Source organism: Cottoperca gobio, chromosome 9, assembly GCF_900634415.1.
Source record: "Cottoperca gobio chromosome 9, fCotGob3.1, whole genome shotgun sequence".
Taxonomy (NCBI): domain Eukaryota; kingdom Metazoa; phylum Chordata; class Actinopteri; order Perciformes; family Bovichtidae; genus Cottoperca; species Cottoperca gobio.
In genome coordinates, this window is record NC_041363.1 from 29,714,695 (window position 1) to 29,742,367 (window position 27,673).

At 42.8% G+C, this 27,673-nt stretch overlaps 1 protein-coding gene across 1 annotated transcript in view; it reads left to right on the top strand.

Moving 5' to 3' along the window:
* Positions 1 to 27,673, top strand: part of abca2 (ATP-binding cassette, sub-family A (ABC1), member 2) — a 96,852-nt gene that overhangs the window by 67,383 nt on the left and 1,796 nt on the right. The window contains 21 exon segments of the mRNA XM_029440234.1: positions 2,475 to 2,577; positions 4,464 to 4,789; positions 5,501 to 5,619; positions 5,621 to 5,715; positions 8,896 to 9,001; positions 9,083 to 9,194; positions 9,390 to 9,450; positions 12,139 to 12,313; positions 12,444 to 12,559; positions 14,239 to 14,386; positions 14,662 to 14,785; positions 17,298 to 17,430; positions 18,097 to 18,217; positions 18,894 to 19,072; positions 20,010 to 20,151; positions 20,586 to 20,720; positions 22,353 to 22,456; positions 24,833 to 24,925; positions 25,078 to 25,180; positions 26,697 to 26,834; positions 26,938 to 27,147. Coding sequence (XP_029296094.1) covers positions 2,475 to 2,577; positions 4,464 to 4,789; positions 5,501 to 5,619; positions 5,621 to 5,715; positions 8,896 to 9,001; positions 9,083 to 9,194; positions 9,390 to 9,450; positions 12,139 to 12,313; positions 12,444 to 12,559; positions 14,239 to 14,386; positions 14,662 to 14,785; positions 17,298 to 17,430; positions 18,097 to 18,217; positions 18,894 to 19,072; positions 20,010 to 20,151; positions 20,586 to 20,720; positions 22,353 to 22,456; positions 24,833 to 24,925; positions 25,078 to 25,180; positions 26,697 to 26,834; positions 26,938 to 27,147 — 2,843 coding nt within the window.

A 27,673-nucleotide genomic window follows, 5' to 3' on the forward strand; every position in this document is an offset into this window, starting at 1 on the left:
CGTCCTCCGGTACGAGCCTTGCATTGAAGTCACCCAGGATTGCAAGGAAGTTGTGAGCCGGGATATCATGGACCTCTGTTGCAAGGTCCTCATAGAACTTCTCCACCTCCTCAGCTTGTGCCATATTGGTGGTGAGTACACGACTATGACAGTTGTGACTGGGTTGCCATCAAAGTCAGCTCTAAGGATCCTGTTGGTGTGTACCCTAAGGAGAGCCTTATGTGCCCGAGAACTCAGTAGTAACCCCACTCCGTGGCAGCTTGTGCCTCGTTTCGCCACGCTGATGAGGTGATGAACCAGCATTTCTCCACTCTGTGATACACGATCTGATCCTCAGCATGCATTCTTCTATTCTCTTGGATTCCCAGGATCTCCACTCCCCTTTCCTCAGCACAGTGTGCCAGCTCCTCCAACCTCCCTTCTTCTCTAACTGTGTTTGCGTTGAAGATTCCCATGGTGAATGGTCTCCGGCAACGCAGGAGTGCTTTGGACCGTGTGCTGTGGTCGGATAGAACCCTCCCTTCCGGGTTTGAGGTCCTATCGTCATACTGTCCTCCGGGGAGAGGACCAGCCCCACCATCCGCTGCTTGGTTCCTGCGGACTCCCGCCGTTGGAAGTATATGATATGGAATGACTTTGTTCTCCATAATTTAGGCCTTACAATGCGCAAATATAAGAACTGTGGGGCGCAGCTCCTCACAGTCCTACTCTGGCCGTTTTGGGCATAAGCCCTTATCCGCCCTTCACTCTGATGCCTCCAGATGGTATACGGCTCGGAGCCGGGTGCGAACAGCACCCTTGGTTTTTGTTCGGAGTGTCCTTCTCCTAGATGGGTTGCCTTACATGGCTATGCCTTACATGGCTATGAGCTCGATCCGCCCACAATAGGATGCAGTTTAACGTCTTACCCAGGATGTAAAACGAAGGGAAGAATTTGGGGTTGTCGTTATTTATGCTGTGATTTTACTGGTCCGGCCCACTTGAGATCAAATTGAGCTGCATGTGGCCCCTGAACTATAATGAGTTTGACACCCCTGACTTAAACGTTTGGTGAAATCATCTCGTAAGAAATCAACAGTAGATCTCAGGGCTATGTTTAATAGTGAAAGTAAAAATATTACCACACGCACAATGTGAAGGGAACTCAAGGGATTGGGACTAAACAGCTGTGTAGCCATAAGAAAACCACTGATCAGTGAGGCTAATCGGGGAAAAAAGGCTTCAATTTGCTAAGCAGCATAGAGATTGGACTCTGGAGCAAGAATAAGGTCATGTGGTCTGATGAATCCAGATTTAGCCTGTTCCAGAGTGATGGGTGCGACGAGGGTAAGACGAGAGGCGAATGAAGTGATGCACCATCATGCTTCGTGCCTCTCTCTCATCAATACAAGATCTTGGTGGAAATTTAATGCAACTCTGGACGGAAATAAATGTTGTGACATTGCAGAAGCTCATCAAAACGATGCCACAGCGAATCCTGTTATACTCAAAGCTAAATGCGGTCCAACGAAATATTAGAGTGTGCGACTTCTTTTATGTGCGACTTCTTTTTTGGACGGGCAGTGTATATGTCACGGGTGGTGTAAAGGGGAGGACTCAAACGCAGTACACAGGACGAGAGTGTTAACAGAAAGAGCATTTATTAAGCTTAAATATTCAAAAAGGTACAATGCAAAACTGAGAGTAGGCCATGAAAAGCTGAAAAACAAAAGGTATAATGTAAAACTGAAAGAACAAACCAGGAAGTACCGATGACACAAGGGAACACCACGATACAGCAAGGAACAATGGGACAGACAGGTGTATATATACACACAGACACTAATCACCAGAACGAGACACAGTTGGAGTAGGCAGGCAAAGACACAAGGGCAGAGTGATTGCACACAGGAGGATTAAATCAGAGAGGAGCAAACAATCATAGGAAGTAAAACTAAACATGACAAAAGTGGAGTGAACTTTTCAAAATAAAACAGGAAGCAGGAAACCCAGGATCATAACAGTATAAGTTTTGGCTAGTACATCTAGCAGACACGGTGCAATATTAGCATTCATTTGGAATCCTGTTTGTCTAAGTCTAATAGTTTCAATCCTTTCAGCTTTAATTGGGCCTCAACCACCTCCTGAGGGAAATATCTGTAGGATCCAGGATCTGTAAAATCCTTTGACTCTTAATATGTCAACAAATGAAACGATACATTTCAAACCTGGCTTTATCCAATGTTCAGATTTCTGTTCTGGAAATGTATGTAAATTAGCACATATTTAATAGGATAATACGTAATTTTTAAACATAAAATTACCTATTTAACTCAATTTAATGTTTTAATAACTTTTAATTTCCCGCAGTACGGGCTCTTAGCAATAATAACATGCTTGGTGATCTTCATTGTAAATGTTGATGCTTTGCACTACTTTTAAAATAAATCAAGCCCTAACAGGTGGATGAACATTCTGTTTGTATTGTGTTACAGGAGATTTGCCCCCCCTGATCTTGTCTCCATCTCAGTATCATAACTATACTCAACCTAGAGGCAACTTCATCCCCTACGCTAACGAAGACAGATCCCAGTACAGGTAAGATTACACTTATTTTATTCACAGTGATAGTGCCGTACAAACTGAGATGTCATTGTGCAGCCTATAGCTGAGGATAGATTTTGTAAAGAAGACCAAAAGGTTGGTCGTACCTTTTGGGGAAAGGTCATAACAACATGTCAACAGAATCTCCAAACAGGACTGCTTCAAATGAAGGAAGACGGAAAGTATGACTCTCAACCTGGTCAGCTGAATACTTACACCAGCATGCTAATATGCTCACAATGACCATTCTAAAATAATAGCTGAGCACAATATCCAGTATTATTCGTATTACAGCGGAGAGAACAACATAGATTGTGCTCTGGAAGCAAAGTACATCCACTGCTACACTCACAGTATGATGCTAACTTTACTCTACTCTGGTCGCCAGCCTCTGCTTGCTCTGAGTGCTGCCACACCGTCACTTTCTGTTGCTACACACACACTACGCACTGAGCTTATTCCTTAAAGGAGCTGCACTACACCTACAGACCGTTTTAACCAAATTGCATTGCTAGGCAACAGTTTGGGTCCATGACTACTTCCTGTCAGCTGATGTCATTCACATACACTGCACTATACAAGGCGCCACCTTCTCATCAGGAGCGATAAACATTCACACACACTAACACACAAGTGGCTGTGCCATCAGAAGCAATTTGGAGTTTAGTATCTTGCCCAAGGACACTTCGACTGCAGGGGCCGGTCGGTCGAACTACCGACCTTCAAATTAGTATACAAGCACTAAGCCACAGTTTCCTAATTGAGTCTTCAGTGGTCCAAGAGGATATCTTCCAAACTTAGTCTTTTTAGTACCAATTTCCAGTGGTTCCTTGCTGATCTGCAGTGGAGGGAAAGAGAAAATTTGGTTCTCAAAAGACTAACTTTGGAAGATAATCACTTGATTTTTCTAACTCAGATAATAATAATAATCGAGAACTTTGAAACATATTTTACACAGATCACTTATATTGAAATCCCTTTAGAGAGGTATGTATTTGTGGCCAGTATGAACAGGAAGAACCATGTGATTGTAATATCTACTCTATATTATTAATCCATGCTTTTGTTCAATGGCTATAAATAACAAATGGCATTGCCTTAAAACTATCCAACTCCCTATCCGCTTACTCTAAAGGGCATAAGTCCACATGGGAAGTCTTATCTGGAGTATAAACTGTAAGGCATTAAAACAAGTATGTATTTATCTGTTTGGTTTATCAAGCCATTCACACAGATTCCCATATTGACATTTTTTTTTCTTTTTACTTATGACCCTCCTTAAAGGAGAAACTGAAGAGATAAATATCCAGCAAAACCAAGCAACTGATTGTTTTGCTTCTTCAAAGACTGATTACATGTGGAAATAAGATACTTCAGTAATTTGGTTTTTTCTTATAATAAAAACAAGAATTCTGCAATACTGTATATCCATTGGCAGCCAAAACAGTTTGATTGTACAAACCGCTTGCAGACAGGATGAAAATGCTAAATGTTTTCACTTACTTTGGCTGATTTGACAGCTTTACTGTGTCGGCTTGCACAGAATGTGATTGACATCTGCCTGACTCTTCTGTTAGCTTAATCCTTCTAATGTAAAACATAGTCCTGTGACTTCAATCTCCAGTATAGTTACTGTATATCCAACTGCAGCAGAGGAATGATTAGACCAGCTGAAAACAGCTGTGAGGATTTGCAGGGCCTTAAACACTGAAATAACCTATTATCAAAAAATAATCATTATAAAATAAATACAATGTAAGTACACAGCAGTGGTTTTGTTAGAGTCAAAATTTAAAAATTACATTTTGGAAATGCTGTCTTTGTGACTCTCAATAACCTGTTCAGAATCTAATTTTAGCATATTTGGCCTCCGCTCTCAGGATTAGGATGTCACCAGACTCCAGCCCACAGAAGATTACCAACACCCTTCGTCTGCCCTCGGGTGTGGGTGCCACCTGTGTCCTTAAAACCCCCTTCAACAGCACCCTGGACCAACTGGCCCAGACCCTAAACCCCAGCGCCAACAACTCCAAGACCTTGGCTTCACGCTACTTTGACTCTATGTGTCTGGACTCCTTCACACAGGGGGTCCCACTCTCCAACTTTGTACCTCCACCTCCTCTACCAGCACCCTCCGATGACCCAGATCCTCGCTTTGAGGACGGACTGTGGAACTTCACAGTCGCCCCTCCCACCACAGTCCATGGTAAGTCCATCTCAAAAAGCTTGTGAAGACTTTCATAGGTGCAAATATATCTTACACTAAAAATATATGTTTGCTTATTTATATTTTATTAATTTCATAACAAACATGCAAAATAAATAAAATAAGAGCCCCACTTCCCAACACCACCACTGCAGATAACATGGTCACCAACAACAGGTCATCTAGTTACAGACAGTGTTGTGCAAGTTCACACGTCACCAGAGCGAGCTCAAAGCTCAGTTCACACAGATTTAAATCAACTAGTACACGGTCATAGTTCACATTTTGAACTAAGCTCACAGTCCCAATAACTGAACTAGTTCACATTTATTTCTTTTGTTTGTTTGTTTTTTAAACTGGTCGGATGCTTTTTTATTTATTGATAGAATAATCAATGAATAAAAATAATGTGATAAGAAATCCTTTCATTTTCTATTAGCCCTGCTAGTGCCAGGCTGCTATTAAAATATATGAACAAGTAGATGAATCTACAGAAAATATGTTATCATAGTCTCTGTTACACAATTAGAAACCAATGCAGTTTGAGGGAAGCACAGTGATCTGTTGTCTCTGTGACAACGGCAACAACAGTAATAACACTTGGAAACACTAGGGGGAAAGAAGTGGTCTGTTGCAACTTTAATGTGACAAGTCAAAATGTGAAAAAAATAATAATATTGAGTTAAAGACACCTCTTTGATGTTTGCTCAGAGCCTGTGACTTCTCCTCCCACCCTCCCCCTGTCCATCCATGAGCCGGTGCGTTGTACCTGTTCGATGCAGGGGACAGGCTTCTCCTGCTCCAGTGGGGTGGGAGGACGCCCCCCCCCTCATGAAGGTGGTGACAGGTGACATCCTGGTGGACATCACAGGCCGGAACGTCTCTGAGTATCTGCTCTTCACATCAGACAGACTGCGCCTGCACAGGTAGGACTGCTGTGGGAGCATTTCACTAACTCAGACAATAACTGAAGTTTTGAACCATTTTTAATGACAAAATTATACTTTTGTCTTTACCTTAAATACAATATTAACAGTATGGAAATATGAACATGTTTCTTACAGTTTTTTTAAGTTGCTTTGGCTCAGATATTATCAGAACATATTTTCAGTATACAAACCTAATAACACAAAATGAATGTGAATGTGCAAAAAAAAATATATATTTTTGTTTTATAAAACAAACATATTTTATAAAGAAATATTTGCTTTATCTACAATCAATGTTGCGACCCCCCTGCACTACTTCCACGGACCCCCTGTTGAAGACCTATGATTTAGAGGAAGAATTTCATTTGAATTGATTTGGTTTTAATAGTTGAATATGTGATGTTGCTCTAAAGATGAGGTCCAGAGACTGAGTTTAGACTGCAGCAAATAATACATTCATACACACTTTCTAACACAAAGTTTGTATTTTTATTTAACCTGTACATTTCTTCATCGAATTTAGGTTTACATGCTATTTAAATAAAGAGAATTGATGCCACCTACTTCTTATCTCGATTAACAAACTCCTAATAATCGCATAACGGTAAAGGATATAAACTACCATTCATTCACATTTGCAGATTTTCACAAAATTTGCAACTAATTTGGATGGAAACCTGGCTAGAGGTTCTGACATTCATCATGAATAGTGTGTTTCAGGGGAACCACATTTCTCACTATGTGGTTTTCCTAAGACTTAATGGTGTGCACAAACTCGTTGTCAGGTGTCAGCAAGTGTTCCAATTTAAAATGTATATGTTTCCAACCTAGCTTAAAGACCTTAGGTAGTGATTGGCCAGCCACAGTTCTCTCTTGGATAATCTGGCTGCACTTGCAATTTAGGTGAACAGACTATCAGCAGGTATGATTAGCCTGACTGGCTAGCCACTTGTTTTTTGGTTGTATTTGTGATAATATGTCTGCTAGAGGTTCTGATTGACAGCCTTAGGCCTAGTCACAGTTTACGCTCAGATTTACTAGCCTTACACCTATCTGAATTGCTGGTATGCTGGTCTGTGCCTCTTGTGGAGTTTAACTTCAGGTTGAAGGCCTCCTGTTTGAAGGACCTTTCACCCACTAAGCTTACTCATAGAAGTCCTGGTACCGTGCATACAGCGGGAGGAGCACAGTATCCCAGAATGCAAAAAGGTCATGGAGCAAGCTCCCTCTCACCACGAGATGGAGGTTTTACAAGCTGATATAGAGCTGCTAAAGCATTGGAGTGAGCTTCATGTCCCCCATCCAATCCTCAGGTATATGCCTGGGATTAGGTTAGGATGGGGATGATGTAATTCAACGAGGACCTCAAACTTTCCGTTTCAAGTCCGTAAAGGTGCATTTAGCCCCAGCGAGGATCCATCCCCCGTACTGTATTTTCAGGTGGCTGAGTCTGCAATGCAAGTGTAGAGGCTAAGGATGGCTCAGAGGTTTCCCTTCTGGTGGTGCTGGATGACACACCAGCTGCTCATCTTGTTGGCAACCCAGTTCTTCGACTTGCTCTTCCAGGCCCACATGCAAGTCCCACACACCTGCTTTTTTTGTGAGCTGTCTGTGTTACGCAGCATAACTGCTCAAACCCAAATGCAGAACACTGAGTCAGGGAGCTGGTGCAATGAAGAATTTATTGTATAATACTAAATGTGCAAGAAGTCCAGGGAGTCACTTGGTCAGGGAGAGCAGGTACTTGATTAGTGAGCCAGAGGATTGAGCAGAGCAAGCCAGCTAGAGTGAGTCCATAGGAGGGTGTCATTGGTCCAGCATGGGATCCAGGAGGGGACAGAGGCAGGATGAAGCAGAGAGAATGACAGCCTGGTTTAAGATGGGTATGTTGCTGCGTTGTTGTAATTTTAATAAACCTTTCATGAGTGTTCAATGAGTTGTTTGTCAAATTAAAATTTTCACCAGTAAACAAAAATAAACATTTATAGATAACACACAGATATGAATACAGGTGTGACTTGAGACTTTGGCTTGGTGTAGGCTAAATAAGTTAGAAAACCACTGGCGTAGTTCACGTGCCTCCTGTGGACCAGAGTACTGCTCACTAATTATCTCACAAGATGTCCAAGGCCACAATGCTGGACACAGTAACTGACAGCTTTTTTCAAGGGCTTATGCCGTTGCTACACTGATGGCTGGTATTGGAAACTCCCTCTCTGTGTTTATCCTTGCCCAGTCCACACTGTCCCAGCCAGACCGTGAAGGGAGAGAGTTTGCTGATACAAACGGTGTAGCACTTCATGCCTTCGGATTTGACACAACGTTAGGTGTGGCTTGAATGGCGCTGATGTCTGACGAGTGTAGACGGACGCTGCAAAAGCTCCCCGTTGTGCACGGCCAGTGGTTTGGGCCGGATGCGAAAAGGGCATTGGAGCAGAGGAAACAGTGGAGCAAGGCTTCAGAACCCTGGGGTCATCGGGGTCAGCCTGTATTACGGAATAGTCAGCACAACACGGCCTATTAAATTGCAATACAAAATAACTGAAGTACATCTGTACTGCAACAGTTTTTAATATAATAGTCTACATACAGTGGGCATGTACAAAATGAGTTTGGTGGTGGTTGAGTTTAGAGAAAGAAAACAATTCCTGGACATTGAAAGATGTGGTCATTAAATATATTATGTTTAAGCAATGAAAGGTTATTCACAGTTTAGTCTACACTAACACAAGCAGCCGAACAAAGTCTTGTCTAAATACTGTAAACTACAGTTTAAATGTTGCAAAGTTGTTTTTTTTAAATTAAAAGCCTAATTAAGTCAATTAAACAGACTAAAGAAGATTAAAGAAAGGAAAATTAAATAAAATACAATTATGCATAATTAATAATAAACCAAAAATGCAGCTATAGTGCATTAGTAAATGTAGTATCAGTTGTTCATTGTTCAATCCACCAAAATATATACCGAATATGTAGGCTTCATACTTATAAATACATACTCACACATCCATGTTCATACTGTCAATGTGCTGCACTCTATCTACATTTAGCCTTGAATACATAGTGATGCAGTAGACATGCAAAACCATAATACCTAAGCAAAACATTCAAATGTATATTCTTTTGACAGTTTAGTTGTTGTTTTTTGTTTTTGTTCACTGACTTTGTTCTCAATAGATATGGTGGTTTAACAGTGGGGAACATCCAGAAATCAATCCCATCATCCTTTGGGAGAAAGATACCTCCAATGGTTCGTAAGATAGCAGTTCGCAGATCAGCTCAGGTAAAGCGGCACGCTGAACTGGACAAGAAGTTCACAAATGCATTAACAAAAACCACTGACAGAGCAATCGCTTGTGTCCAGGTCCTGTACAACAACAAAGGTTACCACAGCATGCCAACATATCTGAATGTCCTCAACAACGCCATCCTGCGTGCCAACCTGCCGGCATCCAAGGGCAACCCTGCTGCCTATGGTAATTACATAGGATACAACATGGAAAGAGATTTTTTTATTTATTTAAAGAAATGTTTATTAAAAGTTTTGCCCCAGTTAAATGTCATATAATTGACAGTGTTGTTAAATAAAGGTGTGTAATTTTGGGCCAGCTCGTGGTTTAGTTCTTATCATCTGCACAAATGAAGTTGTGTTATGTATTTGTGTTTTGCAGGCTTCACCCTGACAAACCACCCAATGAATCGAACCAGTGCCAGCCTCTCTTTAGACTACTTGTAAGTTGCCCAGCAGCACTTTTATTTAGTGCCTTAAAGGATCAATTAAAGGACCTTATTTGGGGCTTATTTTGTACTTTTTGTGCTTAGAAAAGTTCCATAATTAAGTTAACTGTTGGCTTCCAATAAAAACAGATATTTAATTGGATTGTTTCTCCTCTCTCTCCTCTCTCTCCTCTCCTCTCCTCACTTTCTTCTCCTCTCGCTCTTCTCTCTCTGCCCACCTCTCCTCACTCTCTTCTCCTCTCTCTCTTCTGCTCTCCGCTCTTCTCTCTCTGCCCACCTCTCCTCACTCTCTTCTCCTCTCTCTTCTCCTCTCGCTCTTCTCTCTCTGCCCACCTCTCCTCACTCTCTTCTCCTCTCTCTCCCCACCTCTCCTCTCTCTCTCTTCTCCTCTCTCTCCCCCACTTCTCCCTTTCTTCTCCCACCTCTAATCACTCTCCACTCCTCTCTGACCCCACCTCTCCTCTCTCTCTTCTCCTCTCTCTCCCGGCCTCTCTTCCCACTTCTCCTCTCTTCCGCACCTCTCCTCTCTCTCTTGACCTCTCCTCTCTCTCTTGATCTCTCTCCCTTCTCATCTCTCTCTTCTCTCTCTCTCTCTCTCTTCACACCTCTCCTCTTTCTCTCTTGAGTCTCTCTCTCCACCATCTCCTCTCTCTCTCTCCCCCCGCTCTTCTCTCTCTTCTCCTCTCTCTCTCTCCTCATCCGCACTCTCTTCTCTCTCTTCTCCTCCTCTCTGCCTGCACCAAATGCTGCCCACCTCTCTTCTCTCTCTTCTCCTCTTCTCTCGCCCACCTCTCTCCTCTCTCTCTTCTCCTCCTCTCTCCTCACCTCTCTCTCTCTTCCCTACCACCTCTCCTCTCTTCTCTTCTCCTCTCTCTCCGCACCTATCTCCCTCATCCCCACCGTCTCACTCTCTCCCCTCTTCTCCTCTCTCTCTCCCCACCTGCTAATCTCCCAACCAACTCTCCTCTCTCTCCCCACTTCTCCTCTTCTCTCTTCTCCTCTTCTTCTCCTTCTCTCTGCTCTCTTCTCTTCCTCCTCTCTCTCTCTCTCTCTCTCTTCTCCCCCCACCTCTCCGCTCTCTCTGCCACCTGTCATCTCCCCAACTCTCCTCTCCTCTCTCCCCCTCTTCTCCTCCTCCTCTCTTCTCCTCTTCACTCCCACCTCTCCTCTCTCTCCCCACCCTCTCCTCTCTCTCTTGATCTCTCTCTCCCCACCTCTCCTCTCTCTCTCTTGATCTCTCTCTCCACCTCTCCTCTCTCTCCCCACCTCTCGTCTCTCTCTTCTCCTCTCTCTCCCCACCTCTCCTCTCTCTCTTCTCCTCTCTCTCCCCACCTCTTGTCTCTCTCCCTACCTCTCCTCTCTCTCTTCTCCTCTCTCTCCCCACCTCTCCACTCTCTCCCCTCTTCTCCTCTCTCTCCCCACTCTCCTCTCTCTCTTCTCCTTTGCTTCCCTCTCTCTCCCATCTCCCGCCTCTCCTCTCTCTCCCTTTACCTCTCTCTCCCTCCCCAACTTCGCCTGTCTCGCTCTATCCTCTCCTCTCTCCTCTCTATCTCTCGCTCCTCTCTCTCTTCTCCGCCTCTTCTCCTATCTCCACTCTCTCATCACCAACCTCTCTTCTTTCTTCTCTCTCACTTCCTCCCTCTCTTTTCCCACCTCTCATCTCCCCCAACTCTCCTCTCTTTCCCCACTTCCTCTCTCTCCCCCCTCCTCCTCTCTCTCGAGGTCCCCCCACTCCCTACTCTCTTCTCTCACTCTCCCCCACTCTCCCCTTTCTCTCCTCCTCTCTTTCTCCTCTCGCCCCAACTCTGCTCCCCTCTTCTCTTCTTCTCGCTCTTCCCTACTCTCTTCTCTCCTCTACCTCATTCTCTCTCCCTCCCCTCTCTCTCTCTCTCTCTCTCTCTCTTCCTCTCTCCTCTCTCTCTCTCCTCTCTCTTCTCTCTCTCTCTCTCCTCTCTCTCTCTTCTCCTCTCCTCTATTCTCCACTCTCTCCCCACCTCTCCTCTCTTTCCCTACCTCTCCTCTCTCTCTTCTCCACTCTCTCCCCACCTATCTTCTCCTCTCTCTCTTCTCCTCTCTTCTCTTCTCCACTCTCTCATCACCTCTCTTCTCCTCTCTTCTCTTCTCCACTCTCTCATCACCTCTCTTCTCCTCTCTTTTCCCACCCTCGCTCCCCCCCCAACTCTCCTCCTCCTTTTCCCCACTTCCTCTCTCTCCCCTCCCCACCTCTCCTCTCTCTCCCCACCTGTCCTCTCCCCCAACTCTCTCTCTTGATCTCTCTCTCTCATCCCCACCTCTCCTCTCTCTCTCTTGATCTCTCTCGCTACCTCTCCTCTCTCTCCCAACCTCTACTCTCTCTCTTCTCCTCTCTCTACACCCGTCTCTCTTCTCCTCTCTCTTCCCCACCTCTCTTCTCTCTCTGCTCCTCTCTCTCCTCACCTCTCCTCTCTCTCTTCTCCTCTCTCTCCCCACTTCTCTTCTCCTCTCTCTCCTCTCCTCTCCTCTCTCCTCTTCTCCTCTCTCTCCCCACTTCTCTTCTCCTCTCTCTCTCCTTACCTATCTTCTCTCTCTTCTCCTCTCTCTGCCCACCTCTCTTCTCTCTCTTCTCCTCTCTCTCCCCACCTCTCTTTTCTCTCTTCTCCTCTCTCTCTCCCCACCTCTCCTCTCTCTCCCTTGTATCTGCAGGCTCCAGGGGACAGATGTGGTGATTGCCATCTTCATTATTGTGGCCATGTCCTTTGTGCCAGCCAGTTTTGTGGTTTTCTTGGTTGCAGAGAAGTCCACAAAGGCCAAACACCTGCAGTTTGTCAGTGGATGTGACCCTGTTATCTACTGGCTGGCTAACTACATATGGGACATGGTGAGGATATTACAATGTGTGTCACTGATTCTGTCAGAAAGAGGGCAGTGGATGGGTTTTGTTATCCTGTAAATACATCTGGACAATAGTGTGTGTGTCCAGGTCTGAACATGTTTCCTCTCCTCCTCAGCTGAACTACCTGGTGCCTGCCACATGCTGTGTCATTATTCTGTTTGTGTTCGACCTGCCGGCCTACACCTCCCCAACTAACTTCCCTGCTGTCCTCTCCCTCTTTCTTCTCTACGGGTGAGACATTTGACTACACACACACACACACACACACACACACACACACACACACACACACACACACACACACACACACACACACACACACACACACACACACACACATTTAAAACAGCAGTTTGTCTCTCCAAAGAGTTTCTGTTACTCTCTAGAAATCCACAAACTTTCACCAGAATGACTACAGTATATTTTTTTAATACTCAAATGTTTATCCCATATAGATAGGTCCTCCACAGAGTCAATAAATGGCGAACCAAAGGGATTTTGAAGTGATTAATTGAAAGTGAATCTCAGATCCTACGTTTAAAAAACAAATAGCATAACCTTCTTAAACCATTGTATAAAAGGAGGACAGTCAGCCTTCCATGAAATGATGATGATGAACTACGTTCTACTCAGACCAGAAGAACACTGCACACATTTATTTCAAGAGACAGGGGCGAGACGAGTGGATCAAAAGTTTTTCTAGCTCCATATACTGTATAATATCGGTGATTGTCATAGAGTAAATTGCTTGGTATTTACGACTTCCTATTGCACCTGGAGAATGAGGTCGACTGGATGCAGATTTACAGCCACTCTATTGTTCAGATGGCTTCTTATTGTCACAAACCATGTGCCCGATGAAGGTCAAGCACCAAAACATTGCTAATAAATTGGGTTTTCTGCAAGTTAGACAGTGTGCATGAGTTTATTTGTAATTTTTGAACTACTTTCTTCTGAAATAATATTCCCTGTGAAAGCAGTGTTTACAGTGTATTCATTGGATTATCCATAGTAACAAAGACCATGTTAAGACTTATTGCTGTTATAGTAGTTTAACTATATATAGTTATAGTAATAGTAAGTTCAGCTCACTATCATGTTTTTGCTGACATAAATACAGTGTGTGCCCATAATGTTGTTAGTTTCAAGTTGCACAGATGGTGAAAACGAAAAGGGAGCGCAGCTTCATACCACCATAGTTTCATTGTGTATAAACACCCATGGGTGCAGCAGTTTTGATTCCTAGATCATCAAATTGGCAACCAGCTAATAAATAGATATGAAAGCTGAAAGGCCTTTGACCAAAGAACGCCTTTGACCAAAGAACGAGAGCAAGAGAACGAAAGACAGGGAGCAAGGCGCATCTGTAATTGACATTAATTGTGGTATGAATTAGGATACTTGTTTTGACTCTTAAAAAACAGGTTTTTAATGTTCTTATCGGAAAAAATGAACAGCGACTGTTTAAGCGTGTTTTAGCACAAAAACACACACAATGCACAAAAAAGGGAGCCCTTTTCTATTTGCTCTAAATCATAATCGGATCATAATTGACTAAATGAACATCATGCTATATTGAAGAAGACTTGAAACTAGAGATTGAAACCATACACTCGCTAGGGAAATGTTTTTACTGAGGTAATAAATCAAGTGAGAAGTAGAGTCATTTTCTGATAGACTTCTATACAATCAGACTTCTTTTTCCAACCAGTTGATTCGCCCCTGCTGATTGTTAGAAAACAATGCAGGTTAAAGGCACTTTCTCGATCTTCACTTTTTAGACTGGGCGGTTGTCACTTAATGTAAATTGAATTATTGCCTCTTCATGTTTCTGAAAAAAACATTAGCAAGTGGCTTTGGATTTGGACGTCTTCAGTAATTTTGCTCAGGATAAGTGCTCTTCGTTCCAGGTGGTCAATCACTCCTATCATGTACCCAGCATCCTTCTGGTTCGAGGTGCCCAGTACAGCCTACGTGTTCCTCATAGTCATCAACCTCTTCATAGGCATCACTGCAACTGTTGCCACCTTCCTACTCCAGCTCTTTGAGCATGATAAGGTCAGTTTGACTCTCTTTATTCTGAGGAAACGCCCTTATGTCAAATGTCAACTACTGATTCTCCCACTACAGTTGGAGTCAAGATTAGAGATTAGATTTTATGGTCAGACTCATCATATCTGCCACATATTTAGAACATAATAAATTGAAAAATAAATCCTTCTGAATTGATAAAGAGCATTGTGCAATAGACCGGTTTTCTTTTGTTCTGCAGCAGTATCAGACGTGGCCTTTGGACATTTTTGTATTTATTCCTTCACTATCTTCATCTCCAGGATCTGAAAAAAGTCAACAGTTACTTGAAGTCCTGTTTCCTCATCTTCCCCAACTACAACCTAGGCCATGGCCTGATGGAGATGGCTTACAATGAGTACATCAATGAATACTACGCTAAAATAGGTAAACTCATCACAAATCAATTATTTAGTTTCTCTCCCCACAGCAGTGCGGACAGTTTCACAATTAAAGTATGTGGTGGTTCCTCTCCGGAAACATCACCTTACCGCGGTGGAGAGGTTTGTGTGTCCCTATGAACCTGAGAGGTGTGTTGTCTGAAGCCTAGTGTTCCTGGTAGGGTCTCTCAAGATAAATTGGTCTCAGGCGAGGGGCCAGACTAAGAATGGTTCAAAACGACTTCATGAAAAAGAGGGAAAGGAAAGGAGAGACCCTGCCCGGAGGAAGCCCGGGGCCCCCGTCTGGAGCCAGGCCCAGACGGGGGGCCCGACAGCGAGCGCCTGGTGGCCGGGTTTGCCACGGAGCCCCACAGCCCGAAGAAGCTACGTGGTGCCTCCCATCCATCCATCCTGTTGGCCCACCACTCACGGGAAAAAACGCTGGGGTCGGGTGCGCTGTCACCCGGGTGGCAGTGATGGTCAGGGACCTCGATGGACCAGACCCGGGCAGCAGAAACTGGTGGAGCGCTACCAGTTGGATCTGGGGGAACCATCCAAGCTGTATACAGCAAGGGTGGGACCCTGCTGACTTCGACTGAGAAGGTTATCAGTCGGTGGAAGAAGCACTTTGAGGAACTCATGAATCCGACTGACCTCTACCTCTATGGTAGAGGAAGAGCTGGAAGCTGATGGGGAATCATCGTCAATTTCCCTAATGGAAGTCACTAAGGTAGTCAAACACATGGCACACCAAACCACAGTGGCAAAGCCGCAGGGGTTGATGAGATCTGTCCAAAAATGCTGAAGGCTTTGGGTGTCGAGGGGCTGTCTTGGTTGACACGCCTCATCAACATTGTGTGGAAGTCTGGGACAGTGCCTAGGGGGTGGCAGACCGGTGGTGGTGGTTCCCCTATTCAAAAAGGGGGACCAGAGAGTGTGTGCCAACTACTGGGGTATCACACTTCTCAGTCTCCCTGGTAAAGTCTACTCCAAGATACTGGAAAGGAGGGTTCGGCCGATAGTCGAACCTCTGATTGAAGAGGAACAATGCGGATTCCGTCCTGGTCGTGGAACGGACCAACTATTCACTCTCGCAAGGATCCTGGAGGGGGCCTGGGAGTACACCCATCCAGTCTACATGTGTTATGTGGATCTGGAGAGGGCGTATGACTGGGTCCCACGGGTGATACTGTGGGAGGTGCTGCGGAAGTATGGGGTGAGGGGGTCACTTCTGAGGGCCATCCAATCCCTGTACGCCCAAAGCGAGAGTTGTGTCTGGATACTCGGCAGTAAGTCGGACTCGTTCCCAGTGAATGTTGGCCTCCGCCAAGGCTGCGCTTTATCACCAATCCTGTTTGTGATTTTCATGGACAGGATATCGAGGCGTAGTCATGGAGGAAAGGTGTTGCAGTTCGGTGGCCTGAGGATCTCATCGCTGCTCTTTGCAGATGTGGTCCTTATGGTATCATCGGTCTGTGACCTTCAACAGTCACTGGATCGGTTCGCAGCCGAGTGTGAAGCGGTTGGGATGAGGATCAGCACCTCAAAATCTGAGGCCATGGCTCTCAGCAGGAAACCGGTGGATTGCCTACTCCGGGTAGGGAATGAGCCCTTACCCCAAGTGAAGGAGTTCAAGTACTTCAGGGTCTTGTTTGCGAGTGAGTGGACGATGATCTTCGTTCCTACCCTCACCTATGGTCATGAAGGCTTGGTCATGACCAGAAGAACGAGATCACGGGTACAAGCAGCTGAAATGTGTTTTCTCAGACGGGTGGCTGGCGTCTCCCTTAGAGATAGGGTGAGAAGTTCAGCCATCCGTGAGAGACTCGGAGTAGAGCCGCTGCTCCTTTTGCATTGAAAGGAGCCAGTTGAGGTGGTTCGGGCATCTAGTAAGGAAGTAGTAACACCTCCCTAAAGAGGTGTTCTGGGCACGTCCAGCTGGGAGGAGACCCCGGAGAAGACCCAGGACTCGGTGGAGAGATTATATCTCCTCACTGGCCCGGGAACGCCTCGGGATCCCCCAGTCGGAGCTGGCGGATGTGGCCCGGAGAAGGGAAGTTTGGGGTTCCTTACTGGAGCTGCTGCCCCCGCGACCCGACCCCGGATAAGCGGTAGACGATGGATAGATGGATGGAACTATGAATCATTGAACATCAATCATTAAACATCAATCATTAAACACCAATCATTAAACACCAATCATTAAACACCAATCATTAAACATCAATCATTAAACACCAATCAGTAAACGCCTATCATTAAACACCTATCATTAAACATAAATCAGTAAACGCCTATCATTAAACATCAATCATTAAACATCCATCACTAACTTCTTTAGTTGTATACTTTCATTGCTGGTTTGCATCTTTTTACAAGATGTTTTGACAGTAAAAAATAAAAATAGATTGCCTTAGGATGACCTGTAATTCTTTTACTTTTGACTCAGACAACTGTTTTTGAAAGAATCTTGAGAGTTAAGTAAAAAAATATAAGTTGGTGTAAATGGTGTGTTTCAGGCCAGTTTGACAAGATGAAGTCTCCATTTGAGTGGGACATTGTCACTCGAGGGCTCGTTGCCATGACAATCGAAGGCTTTGTTGGCTTCCTTATCACCATCCTCTGCCAGTACAACTTCCTCAGGAAACCCCCGTGAGTGATTTGTGTTTACGTCTGAGTGTGTGAGCTGTAAGAATAAAAGAGTGCCTTCCTCTCTAGAGCTGCCATTTTACAATCAACAATTATACATCAAAGATGCTATACCAGTATATACTATACTATACTATAAAATGATGCAATGGAATCACAAGAAAGTTGTGTTTGCAGTTGTAGTAATGATTGACTGATGATTGATTGATGACTTTATCTCAAAATGTAAAAAAGGTGTTTTATTCCTCTTACTTTAAGTATCCTCATCCTCATCCATCATGTTTACATCCTCATTTGGGTATAGGTTAGGGTTAGGGTTATACAATGGAATCATTAAAAAACAATTTAACAAAGAAAAAGGGGCAGGCTAAATTATTTCTAACAGGCCCACCCACCGAATGTAATACAAATACTATATTTTGTTGTAATATATACAGATAGTGAAAGTAGCTTTCCATTACACCCTTATCACCTACCTGTGAACTCCACAGTAAGGTGCAACCAACTATGATTATACCTGCTCTCTGGTGTTTGTTAAAAGACATTTTAGGAAATGTAGGTATTATATCACTATCTGAATTGGAGGTACAGTGGACATGCTGAGTGTAAGAAGGAACACCAAAGACATAACTGAAAATAATGTGTGCGTTAACCTGTCCTTCCATTCAGGAGGGTGCCAGTCAGCTGCCAGCCTATAGACGATGATGATGTAGACGTGGCCAGTGAGAGACGAAGAGTGCTGCGAGGAGACGCCGACAACGACAAGCTGAAGATTGACAATCTCACAAAGGTTTAACCATTCAGCATCAACATTTAGAAAATCCATAGCGGCTACAATTTTGTTTTCACATAAATGTGTATACCATTGCACATTTTACTCGAACATCACTAATGTTTAAGTTGTGTGTCCAGCTATGCCTGTACAGCAAACTAAAGGAATAGTTATGATTGTTTAAAGTGGGGACAGGAAGCTAAGCAATGTACTGCTGTGGATGGGCAGCAAAACATATTTTAAAATATTTAATAAACTAACCGAGCAAGGCAGCAGTACACCAGCAACCCCCATGTTTTACATGGTAAAATGACTTGTTTTGTCAATAGAGTCTGGTGGCTTAGAAGTGAGCATAGATAACTGCTTCAGTTGGAAAGAGCTGTCTGACAGCAAGGTTAAGTGGTGTAAATATTCTGTAAATTAAACTGATAAAGATAGTTTTAGCCTTTCTTTTAGTTATAATCAGTTTTGCTGATGCCCCCGCACACATTAGTACATTTCTTTACTTACGTGCCGTACTTTTGTCTGTTTTCAAACTGATACAACAACACCCCCCTTCATAACCAACCAACTACAAACTATCCCTTTAAGTTTAAACAACCATTATACATAATACACAATAAATGATTTGTTGTTAAGGAGCTAAAACTTACTAAAACAGTGGCATGGTCCTTTAATATCTTCATGTTTTCAGGTCTATAAATCCAGGAAGATGGGTGATATCCTGGCAGTGGACCGACTGTGTCTGGGCGTCCGGCCTGGTGAGTGTTTTGGACTGCTGGGAGTGAATGGAGCCGGGAAGACCACCACCTTCAAGATGCTAACAGGAGACGAGTCCACCACTGGAGGAGAGGCCTTTATTAACGGAAACAGGTCGGTGCCAGAAAAACAACTTTTAATGTTCATGTGTTCTTCTGTATTCTTTACTTTTCAGCTGTACAGAATACAAACTAGAAACACACATCAGTTAGAAAAAGCACAGTCTGTGGGCCAATGTTCGTATGCAGACACTCCTTTATTTGCCTAATTAGGTGTATAAAATCAAGCAGACATTCATACAATCTCCACTGATAAACATCTGCAGTTCAAGACTTCATGGACATGATTGTTGGTACTAAGGAGCTCAGCGACTCAATGTGGCACCATCATGGAATGCTTTGCAGTACAGTATTTGACCGGTCACCTGTCAGTGCTGATATTGTGCAGCAGAAACATCATCAGTTCAGCAGAGTGTTGAGGTGTATACAGCATACAATTTATGGTCTAGGTTGCAACAATCACTCACGAACATTTCTATTGCTTACATAGGTAAGCAATAGAAATGTTCGTCACAAGCGTCATGGAATGGATTTCCATTTCTGATTGCGACAACATGCCTCAGATTAGCTAGCTGCCAGCTGCGACCGTAGCCCTTCCTGACAAGAGGGTTGCAAGTGATGCACAATTCATAGAGCGGTCAGCAGCTGCAGTCCATTGTCTGTTAATTCTCCCCTAAGTGTGCTTCAAACTTCGTGTTTACACTTTGTGTTTGTCCCTTCCCTGTTTCAACATAACAATGCCTCTCTGACCTCAAGCCCATCCAACATCTTTGGGATGAACTGGTGAATGTTCTTTTCACCCAAATTCAGTATTGGACCCCACTAATTATTTTATGGCTGAATGGAAGCAAATTTGAAAGAGTGGAACCAGAAAAGCTTTTTAGTATCGACATACGTTTGAGTAATACAGTTAGCAAGCGTTTTGTGACACAAAACAGAAATTTCAGTGTGTGTGTGTGTGCGTGTGTGTGTGTGTGTGTGTGTGTGTGTAGTATCCTGAAGGACCTGTTATGTGTGCAGCAGAGTATCGGCTACTGTCCACAGTTTGATGCTCTGTTTGACGACCTGACAGCCAGAGAACATCTGGAGCTCTACACTCGCCTCCGTGGGATTCCCTGGAAAGACCAGGAGAGGGTCGGTCTCACACAGACTCATACACACACACACACACACACACACACACACGTATTTTAAGTTTAATTTAAAGTTACCACGTTTGTCTTTCCACATTTAGGACGCCCCCCCCCCCCCCCCCCACACACACACACACACAGTTCTACCTAACCCACTATTTGTTCAGTTGTGGGAAATCTTCACACAACTTCATTATTACAGATCATTTAGCTGACGCTTTTGTCCAAAGCACACAATCGGTGCAAACAATCATGAGGATACAACAGAACAGCAAGATTAGCTTCAAATAAGCGAAACCAATGTAAGTGCTACATACAGAAATAAATTCAGATTTAGGCAGCTACTGGTAACCAGTGAAGGGACTTCTGTCCCTTCCACACCCTAAGCCGGGTGAATTGTCCTCACAGACTGACATTACCCTTTACCTCCTTTAGGTGGTGCAGTGGGCATTAGAAAAACTGGAGTTGTCAAAGTATGCAGACAAGCCTGCCAGCACTTACAGTGGAGGTAACAAGCGTAAGCTTTCCACTGCCATCGCTCTGATTGGATACCCCTCACTCATCTTCCTGGTGAGAACTTTGAATGGATGTTTTATATGCTGTACACTCTGAGTTAGCATTAGTACAAAAACTAAATGTAAAAGGAGAAATTGTTTAATTTCACCAATCTTTCATTTTCTACAACCTAAGTCTTTGTACTTTGTAATCAGCACCTCTTCACCAACACCGTAACTTCAGTACAGTTGAGAAGTCTCACTTGAGACGATTAGTGTCTGATGCAAAATAGAACATTTCTTTCAGCACGTTTATAATGGTGTCACGTGTAAGATGATCCCTTTGGCCAGGCTTCTTACAACTCCAATATATCTGGGATGTTAGTAACCTTTCCACAGTGAGCTCACCCCTGACTCCCTTATTTCTGAGGTCCTTCAGACTTTCTTTTAAAAAAGAAATCCTTTCAAAGAAATCCTTTCAAAGAAATCCTTTCAAAGAAATCCTTCAAAGAAATCCTTTCAAAGAAAGCAGCTAGATCCTCCTGGAGGAGAGCTTCGAGAGTAGGAGGAGCTAGGGGCTGAAGCAGGAAGGAGAAGGTTTTCTTAGGAACACAGCTAATAGAAACCTATTCAGACGAGCATCTACTCAGTCAGGTAACAAAAAAAAGAAAGGCCTTATCTAGAGCCAGCGTTTAGTTTGTCTGTTATGTGGGTGGGTCAGGAGGTAGAGTGGTCGTCCATCAGTAGGAGGGTCAGCGGTTCAACCCAAGGCCCCTGTGGTCAACATGTGTCCTTGAACACCATTGCTCCCAATGGCTTGACCACGGTGTGTGTGAATGTTTAGCACTCCTGAGCATGTGTGGTGTATGGTGGTATGGTGGTAGCCTCTGCCTCTGTGTGAAAGCACTTTGAGTGGTTAATTTACCATTTACTGTAGAAACATGCGGAGCCGCACAGTGGAAGACCTATGTAGATATGAAGGGCTCATTCTTAGCTCAAGAAAACACCGTTTTTATTGTCAGGTTACATTAATGGAAACATAGTTTTCTTTCCAATAGTTTCGCAGGCTCAGTCACAAAACACCAAAACAGTTTAAACATGTCTTAAGGTTAATTAACAAACTTACAGCTGTTCAGTCACTTATACAATGTTCATTGTATAAATATTATGTTTAAATTCTGCCAATAAAGCCCCTAAATTCTGCACGCTGGACCTTTTAATAACCAAGTTACTTATGTTCCATGCAAATAATATGTGCATCATGGACCACTGTGGGCAGCTGCCTCCTCAAATCCTCTTGTGTAAGTAAGTAAGCCGGTTTAAAACAGCAGTGTGTAGGATTTAGGAGGATTTATTGGCAAAAATGGAATATAAATATATGAAAAAATAAATGATGGCAAACAGTAAAATTGTTACCAAACAATCCGTAAACATCAATCGCAGTTTGTAGACCAACGGTTTTCCTGTCAATAAGGGATTATTACCACCACTGTGTTCACTTTAAGCTTGACCTCCAAGCTGTACTACTTTTTAGTAATGTCATCGTGTTACCAGAAATCTGCCATTACTTTGTTGAGTAACATATTGTACATGTGTACATGGTAGAATGGCAACAGCAGCTACAATAAGAGTAAACTGTAACTACGGTACGGTTTAGTTAACCTTTAGTTTAGTTTAGCTTCTTGACTGTACTTTGTGGGTTTTCTAGGATGAGCCCACCACTGGCATGGACCCAAAGGGCCGCAGATTCCTCTGGAATTTAATCCTGGACATAATCAAGACTGGACGTTCTGTCGTGCTGACATCACACAGGTGAGAAGCCTCAGTCCTCACATTCAGTGGAATTCTGCTGGAAATGTCTTTACTGTTGTGACTTATTGTAACAATCTGCCTGTTCATTAGATGTTTTGTGTTGTGTTTGTACTTCCTGTTTTATTTTGTTAATTACCTGTTCTCTGTTGTTTCTACTTCCTGCCCTTGTGTTTTTGCCTTTCACCCCCAGGTGTGTCTCGTTACATTCATTAGTTTCCTCCTGTGTGTTTGCCTTTTCTCTCCCAGCTGTGTCTCGTTCCCTCATTTAGTGTCTGTGTATATATCTCTGTCTGTCTCAGTGTTCTTTGTGGGTTCGTTGTTCATGTTACGTGTCCTGTTCGTGTCCTGTTCGTGTCCTGTTCGTGTCCTGTTCGTGTCCTGTTCGTGTCCTGTTCGTGTCCTGTTCGTGTCCTGTTCGTGTCCTGTTCGTGTCCTGTTCGTGTCCTGTTCGTGTCCTGTTCGTGTCCTGCTCAGCCTGTTCGTGTCCTGCTCAGCCTGTTCGTGTCCTGCTCAGCCTGTTCGTGTCCTGCTCAGCCTGTTCGTGTCCTGCTCGGTTTATGTTTGTTTGTTATTTTGGATTCAGCTTTTGTTTATATTAAAGGCTTGCTTTTCGTTATATCGTCTGCTAAACTGCTTTCGGGTCCTCTCCTACACCACACCGTGACACTTATTTTGACTTCTTTTTCACCACAGTAAGAAAGTCCTGAAAGGCAAGCAACAACAAACTCTGGAGATCTAAATTGTTTTCTTTCCTGTATTTATGATTTCCATTTTTGCCAGGATAGTCTTTCTAAGTTGCTTAATTAATAATCTGTTCATCTGTGAAAACAAGTGGTAAAAAAAACAACGAAGTTTTGGCATGTGAATTAATTTATTGTATTATTCTTGTTGTAATACTAATTTCGGCCACAAGAGTTCACCACTACCACTGTTGTGCATGAACGCGCTAAAAGAGCGCATTAGTTGAATTTGCTCATGTTTTGGTGAACTGACAAAGCCTTCTTCAGGGTGTAACCCTAAGCACATAGTTTCCCCTTTTGTGGATACAAGCTGATCGTAAACATCTCAACCAAAAGCCAGTAAACTCACCGTTGTAAATGCAAATTGAGACCACTAACTCATCCAAAAACGCGTAGAAGGTAACGATATAATGTGTACAGAATAAGACAACATGAATACATATCAAGACAAAAAACAAGAGAGATGAATATAATATAAATATAATATAAATACAGTATATCGTCATTATCAGCAACAGCAGAATGCCACATGTTTCAGAGCAATTACAATGACTGAAGTCACTTCTTCATTTAGTCCTGGATAAGCTGTGGCCTGCGTTTTGTGTACAAACGCACCTCATTAGTCTTAAAGTCACTGAATTGCTTACATTGCTTTACATCAGGACAATGGTTGCAAAAGCCACATTTGTAAGTATCCTTTAATGGTTAATGAAGCCGTTTTAATCTCACCAGGCACTAACTTTTCTCGTAGTGTGCTAATTTAACTATGCTAACCTCTTTTTAGGTTTTTTCCCCATAATTGCTCTGAAGAATATGAATATATTTTGGTTATTATGATTTTGAACTGCTGCATAATTTAGTTCATGCAGGCTAAATACAATGTCAATTGCATCTACAGTATACTTTAACTGCACCTCTTGTATTCACTTTCTGCATAATATAAAACATTGTTTTTGAATTGGTAAAACATATTGTAGTGATGGTCAATGTGATTCCAATGTTCCAACAGTAGGTGAAAAATGTTGACCCGTATCCAGTGAGTGAATGTCCAAACCATAATTATATTTGGGTGATGTTCCCTTTTATTGATGCACAATGTTATAGACAGAAATGTTTAACTTGATGAGATGAAAATGAGCGTTAAGTAATCCAGGGTTATTTGCTGTTTGACAGTTTCTTGATTATTATTCCAGTCGGGGCCTGTTCACCTGGGACCTTAAAACAGCTGGACAGTGTTACTTCACAGACTGGCATGCACGACCCTCTTGCTGTAGTAGCTGTAGCTGTAATTATTGACATACATTAGAAGACATATGGATATACATGCTCAATGGCTACTACACATATATTTAGTATATATAGTATACAATAATTAATTGAGTTTAGGAAGTGGGCAGTGGTTTGGGTAAGGGGGTGGATGGGTAGGAGGACGAAGTTCTACTAAAAAATGATTTAAGCAACTTAGAAAGATTATCCTTGCAAAAAAAAACATTCTTGAGTCATAAACACAGGAGAGAAAACTATTTAGATCAGACTTACACAATAGATCATTAGAACTTTTTTTTTTCTCGATTTCCTTTTAAGTATTTTCAAGTATTAAGTAGCTTAATATAATATTTCATGCTGTTCTCTGTAGCATGGAGGAGTGTGAGGCTCTGTGCACCAGACTTGGCATTATGGTGAACGGCAGGTTTAAATGCCTGGGCAGCATCCAACATCTCAAGAACAGGTCAGGATAAAGCTCCTCCTTCCTTTTGTGATTTAATGACTACTATTTGTTATATGTTATATTATAGTTGCTACTGGTGCTTATCATACAAGAAAATGTTTTCTTTGTTTGAAAACAACTTTGGCAATCATGTTTCTATGATCATGTTCCAGGTTTGGGGATGGCTACATGATCACAGTGCGGACCAAGAGCAGTTCCAATGTGAAGGAGGTGGTTCGGTTCTTTAACAGAAACTTCCCTGAGGCTGTACTGAAGGTAGATTACTGCAGCTGCCTCTGTGCTTTGTACCAGTGAATCCAGTGAGCCACAGAAAAAGGATTGATTTCCCTCAGGTGCCCAGTATTTTTTACTTTTATTTTCTACAAAGTCTAGAAAGTCTTATAGACAGGTGCTTTGGATCAAAAACGTCATTGTGAAAGAAGGAGTTTCCCTTTGGTAATGACAAGACTTGAGTGAACATCCAGTAAGGTTAGCGCAGCATTCTTCACATATTAGATTAACTTATTGATGTGTTAAAGTGAGAAATATTGCAAATCATTTGTTTGTCACACTGTTTAGTTTGTAGTGCATGTTATCACAGAAGATCTTTACGTCTTTACATACTAAGTTGTTTTTCTGGTTCTACAGCCCATAGCTTTACTTCTGTGGTTTAGTCTCATCACTCTTACCAATCTGTTTTTCAGCAGCAGCAGTAAGTGAACTACACGACCTGCTACGCACCAAGCAACAGATCAAGTTTAAGCCACCCCACCCTGATTGTTCAAATGTCAGCCCTAAGAAACGAACGGGTTGAGAATGGACAAATCGTCTACTTGTTTTTGAAATGTTATTATTTAAACACTTTAATTGACATACAAAAAAGTAAACAAACCATGAAGCAAACAAACCACAACACACAAGTATAGAATGACACATTATACAACAATATAAAACATAAGAAGGGGATTAACAGTAGTATTAGTAATCATAGTGTGTGCTCTGTTTAGGGGGAACCAAGCTTTTAAAATATACTCGCATACTGTAGTGCTGCTTAGTCTGTAATAACTGAAGATACGCGGGGCTGAAATGGATTCCCAAATTTGATCCCAATTAATTCCAGAATTGTATTTAGTATCGCTGATCATATCATCTATTTGTTCCATACTAATAAAATAAAAATCAAAGAACCATGTTTCCATTAAGAAACATTTTTGGCTTACGGAATCTTCACATTTAACAAAATCATTCTTTTAGCAAAATCATTCTTTCAGCAGCCAAAAAGGCCAAGCCTACAACTTTCCTGTCTTTTACTGACCTTAGCTGTGCAGCCCTTTGCCCGAGCAAGCAAACAACAGGACAAGGTGAAAGGTTTATATTCATTATTTCTGAAATCGTATGAAACACTTCTGTCCAAAAGGACTTGACTGCAGGACAGTGCCACAGCATATGAATCAGGGTCCCACAACCATCCCAGCAGAGGAGGAGGAGCTTTGATCAAAGGTCACTGTGACATCACAAAAAACATTTTTGGCCAAGAATCAAGAATTCTTATCACAACTTTAAACAAATATCTGATAGGATATGATGAAGTGATGACATCATGGATGGACTTGGACGTAAACTTGACTGGTTAATGAAGGCAAACAACTGCGGGGCAGTTATTCTAGTTTGTTTTTTTCCTGTTCAATAGTTTCCATTTCATATTTTTATTTTTTTTCTAAATGCCTCAAAGTTTATTGTATCCTTCTTTTTGGAGAGTGTTCAGACATTAAGCCTGTTGTTATATTTGCAGGAGCGTCACCACACCAAGGTCCAGTACCAGTTGAAATCTGAGAGGATCTCCCTGGCTCAGATCTTCAGTAAGATGGAGCAGGTGGTGGAGGTGCTGGGCATTGAGGACTACTCTGTCAGTCAGACTACTCTGGACAATGTGAGTCAACGTGTCTCTCTGGCTCGACTTCTTGCAGGACTTCAACACGGAAAGAATTAATTCAAATGAATTAATAAAATAAATTTCCTTTTTTTCTGCTCAGGTGTTTGTCAACTTTGCCAAGAAGCAGAGTGACAACCTGGAGCAGCAGGAAGTGTCTCCCCCGGGTGGTGGTCAATCCCCCCTTCAGCGCATCCTCAACCTGCTGAAGTCTCGGCCGGCCAACACGGAGCTCAACGCTCTGATCAGCGAGGCGCCCGAGGAGCTGGAGAGTGACGATGATGAAGGACTCATCAGCTTTGAAGAGGAGAGGGTGGGTGGATTATTATTATTTATTTATTTTATTAAAATCTTGTAGGAAACATGAGCGACAGAAAAAGCACACATGTACATGTACACAGGATTTTAGGTGCAGCAGCCAAAAAGGAAAAATTGCAAACGTGCATTTAACACTGTCTGTTTTCCTGAGAATATAGCAGTATGTAAATGTACATAAATATATTAGGGTGTCACCATTTTGTGTCACTTTCAATTTCGATCATCGAAATCAAAAGCGGATGAGAAAAAAAATTCAAATCACAATGAAGTTTATAAACTACTAAAAATAGAACATGCGGCCTTACCCTAATTGCGTGGTACGGTACTGCACAGCACGGCTCTACTCAACATGACTGACTCACTTTTTTTGTATTTCAAGTTATCTGTTATCTGGTACTTTTTAGTACCACCTCATGCAAGGTTCCAAGCGAGCTGAGAAGATAATAGAAGGTGGAGTTAAACACTGCAGACCACTGATTGGTCAGAGAACCGTCACCAACGTGACACAGGACTTCCTGCAC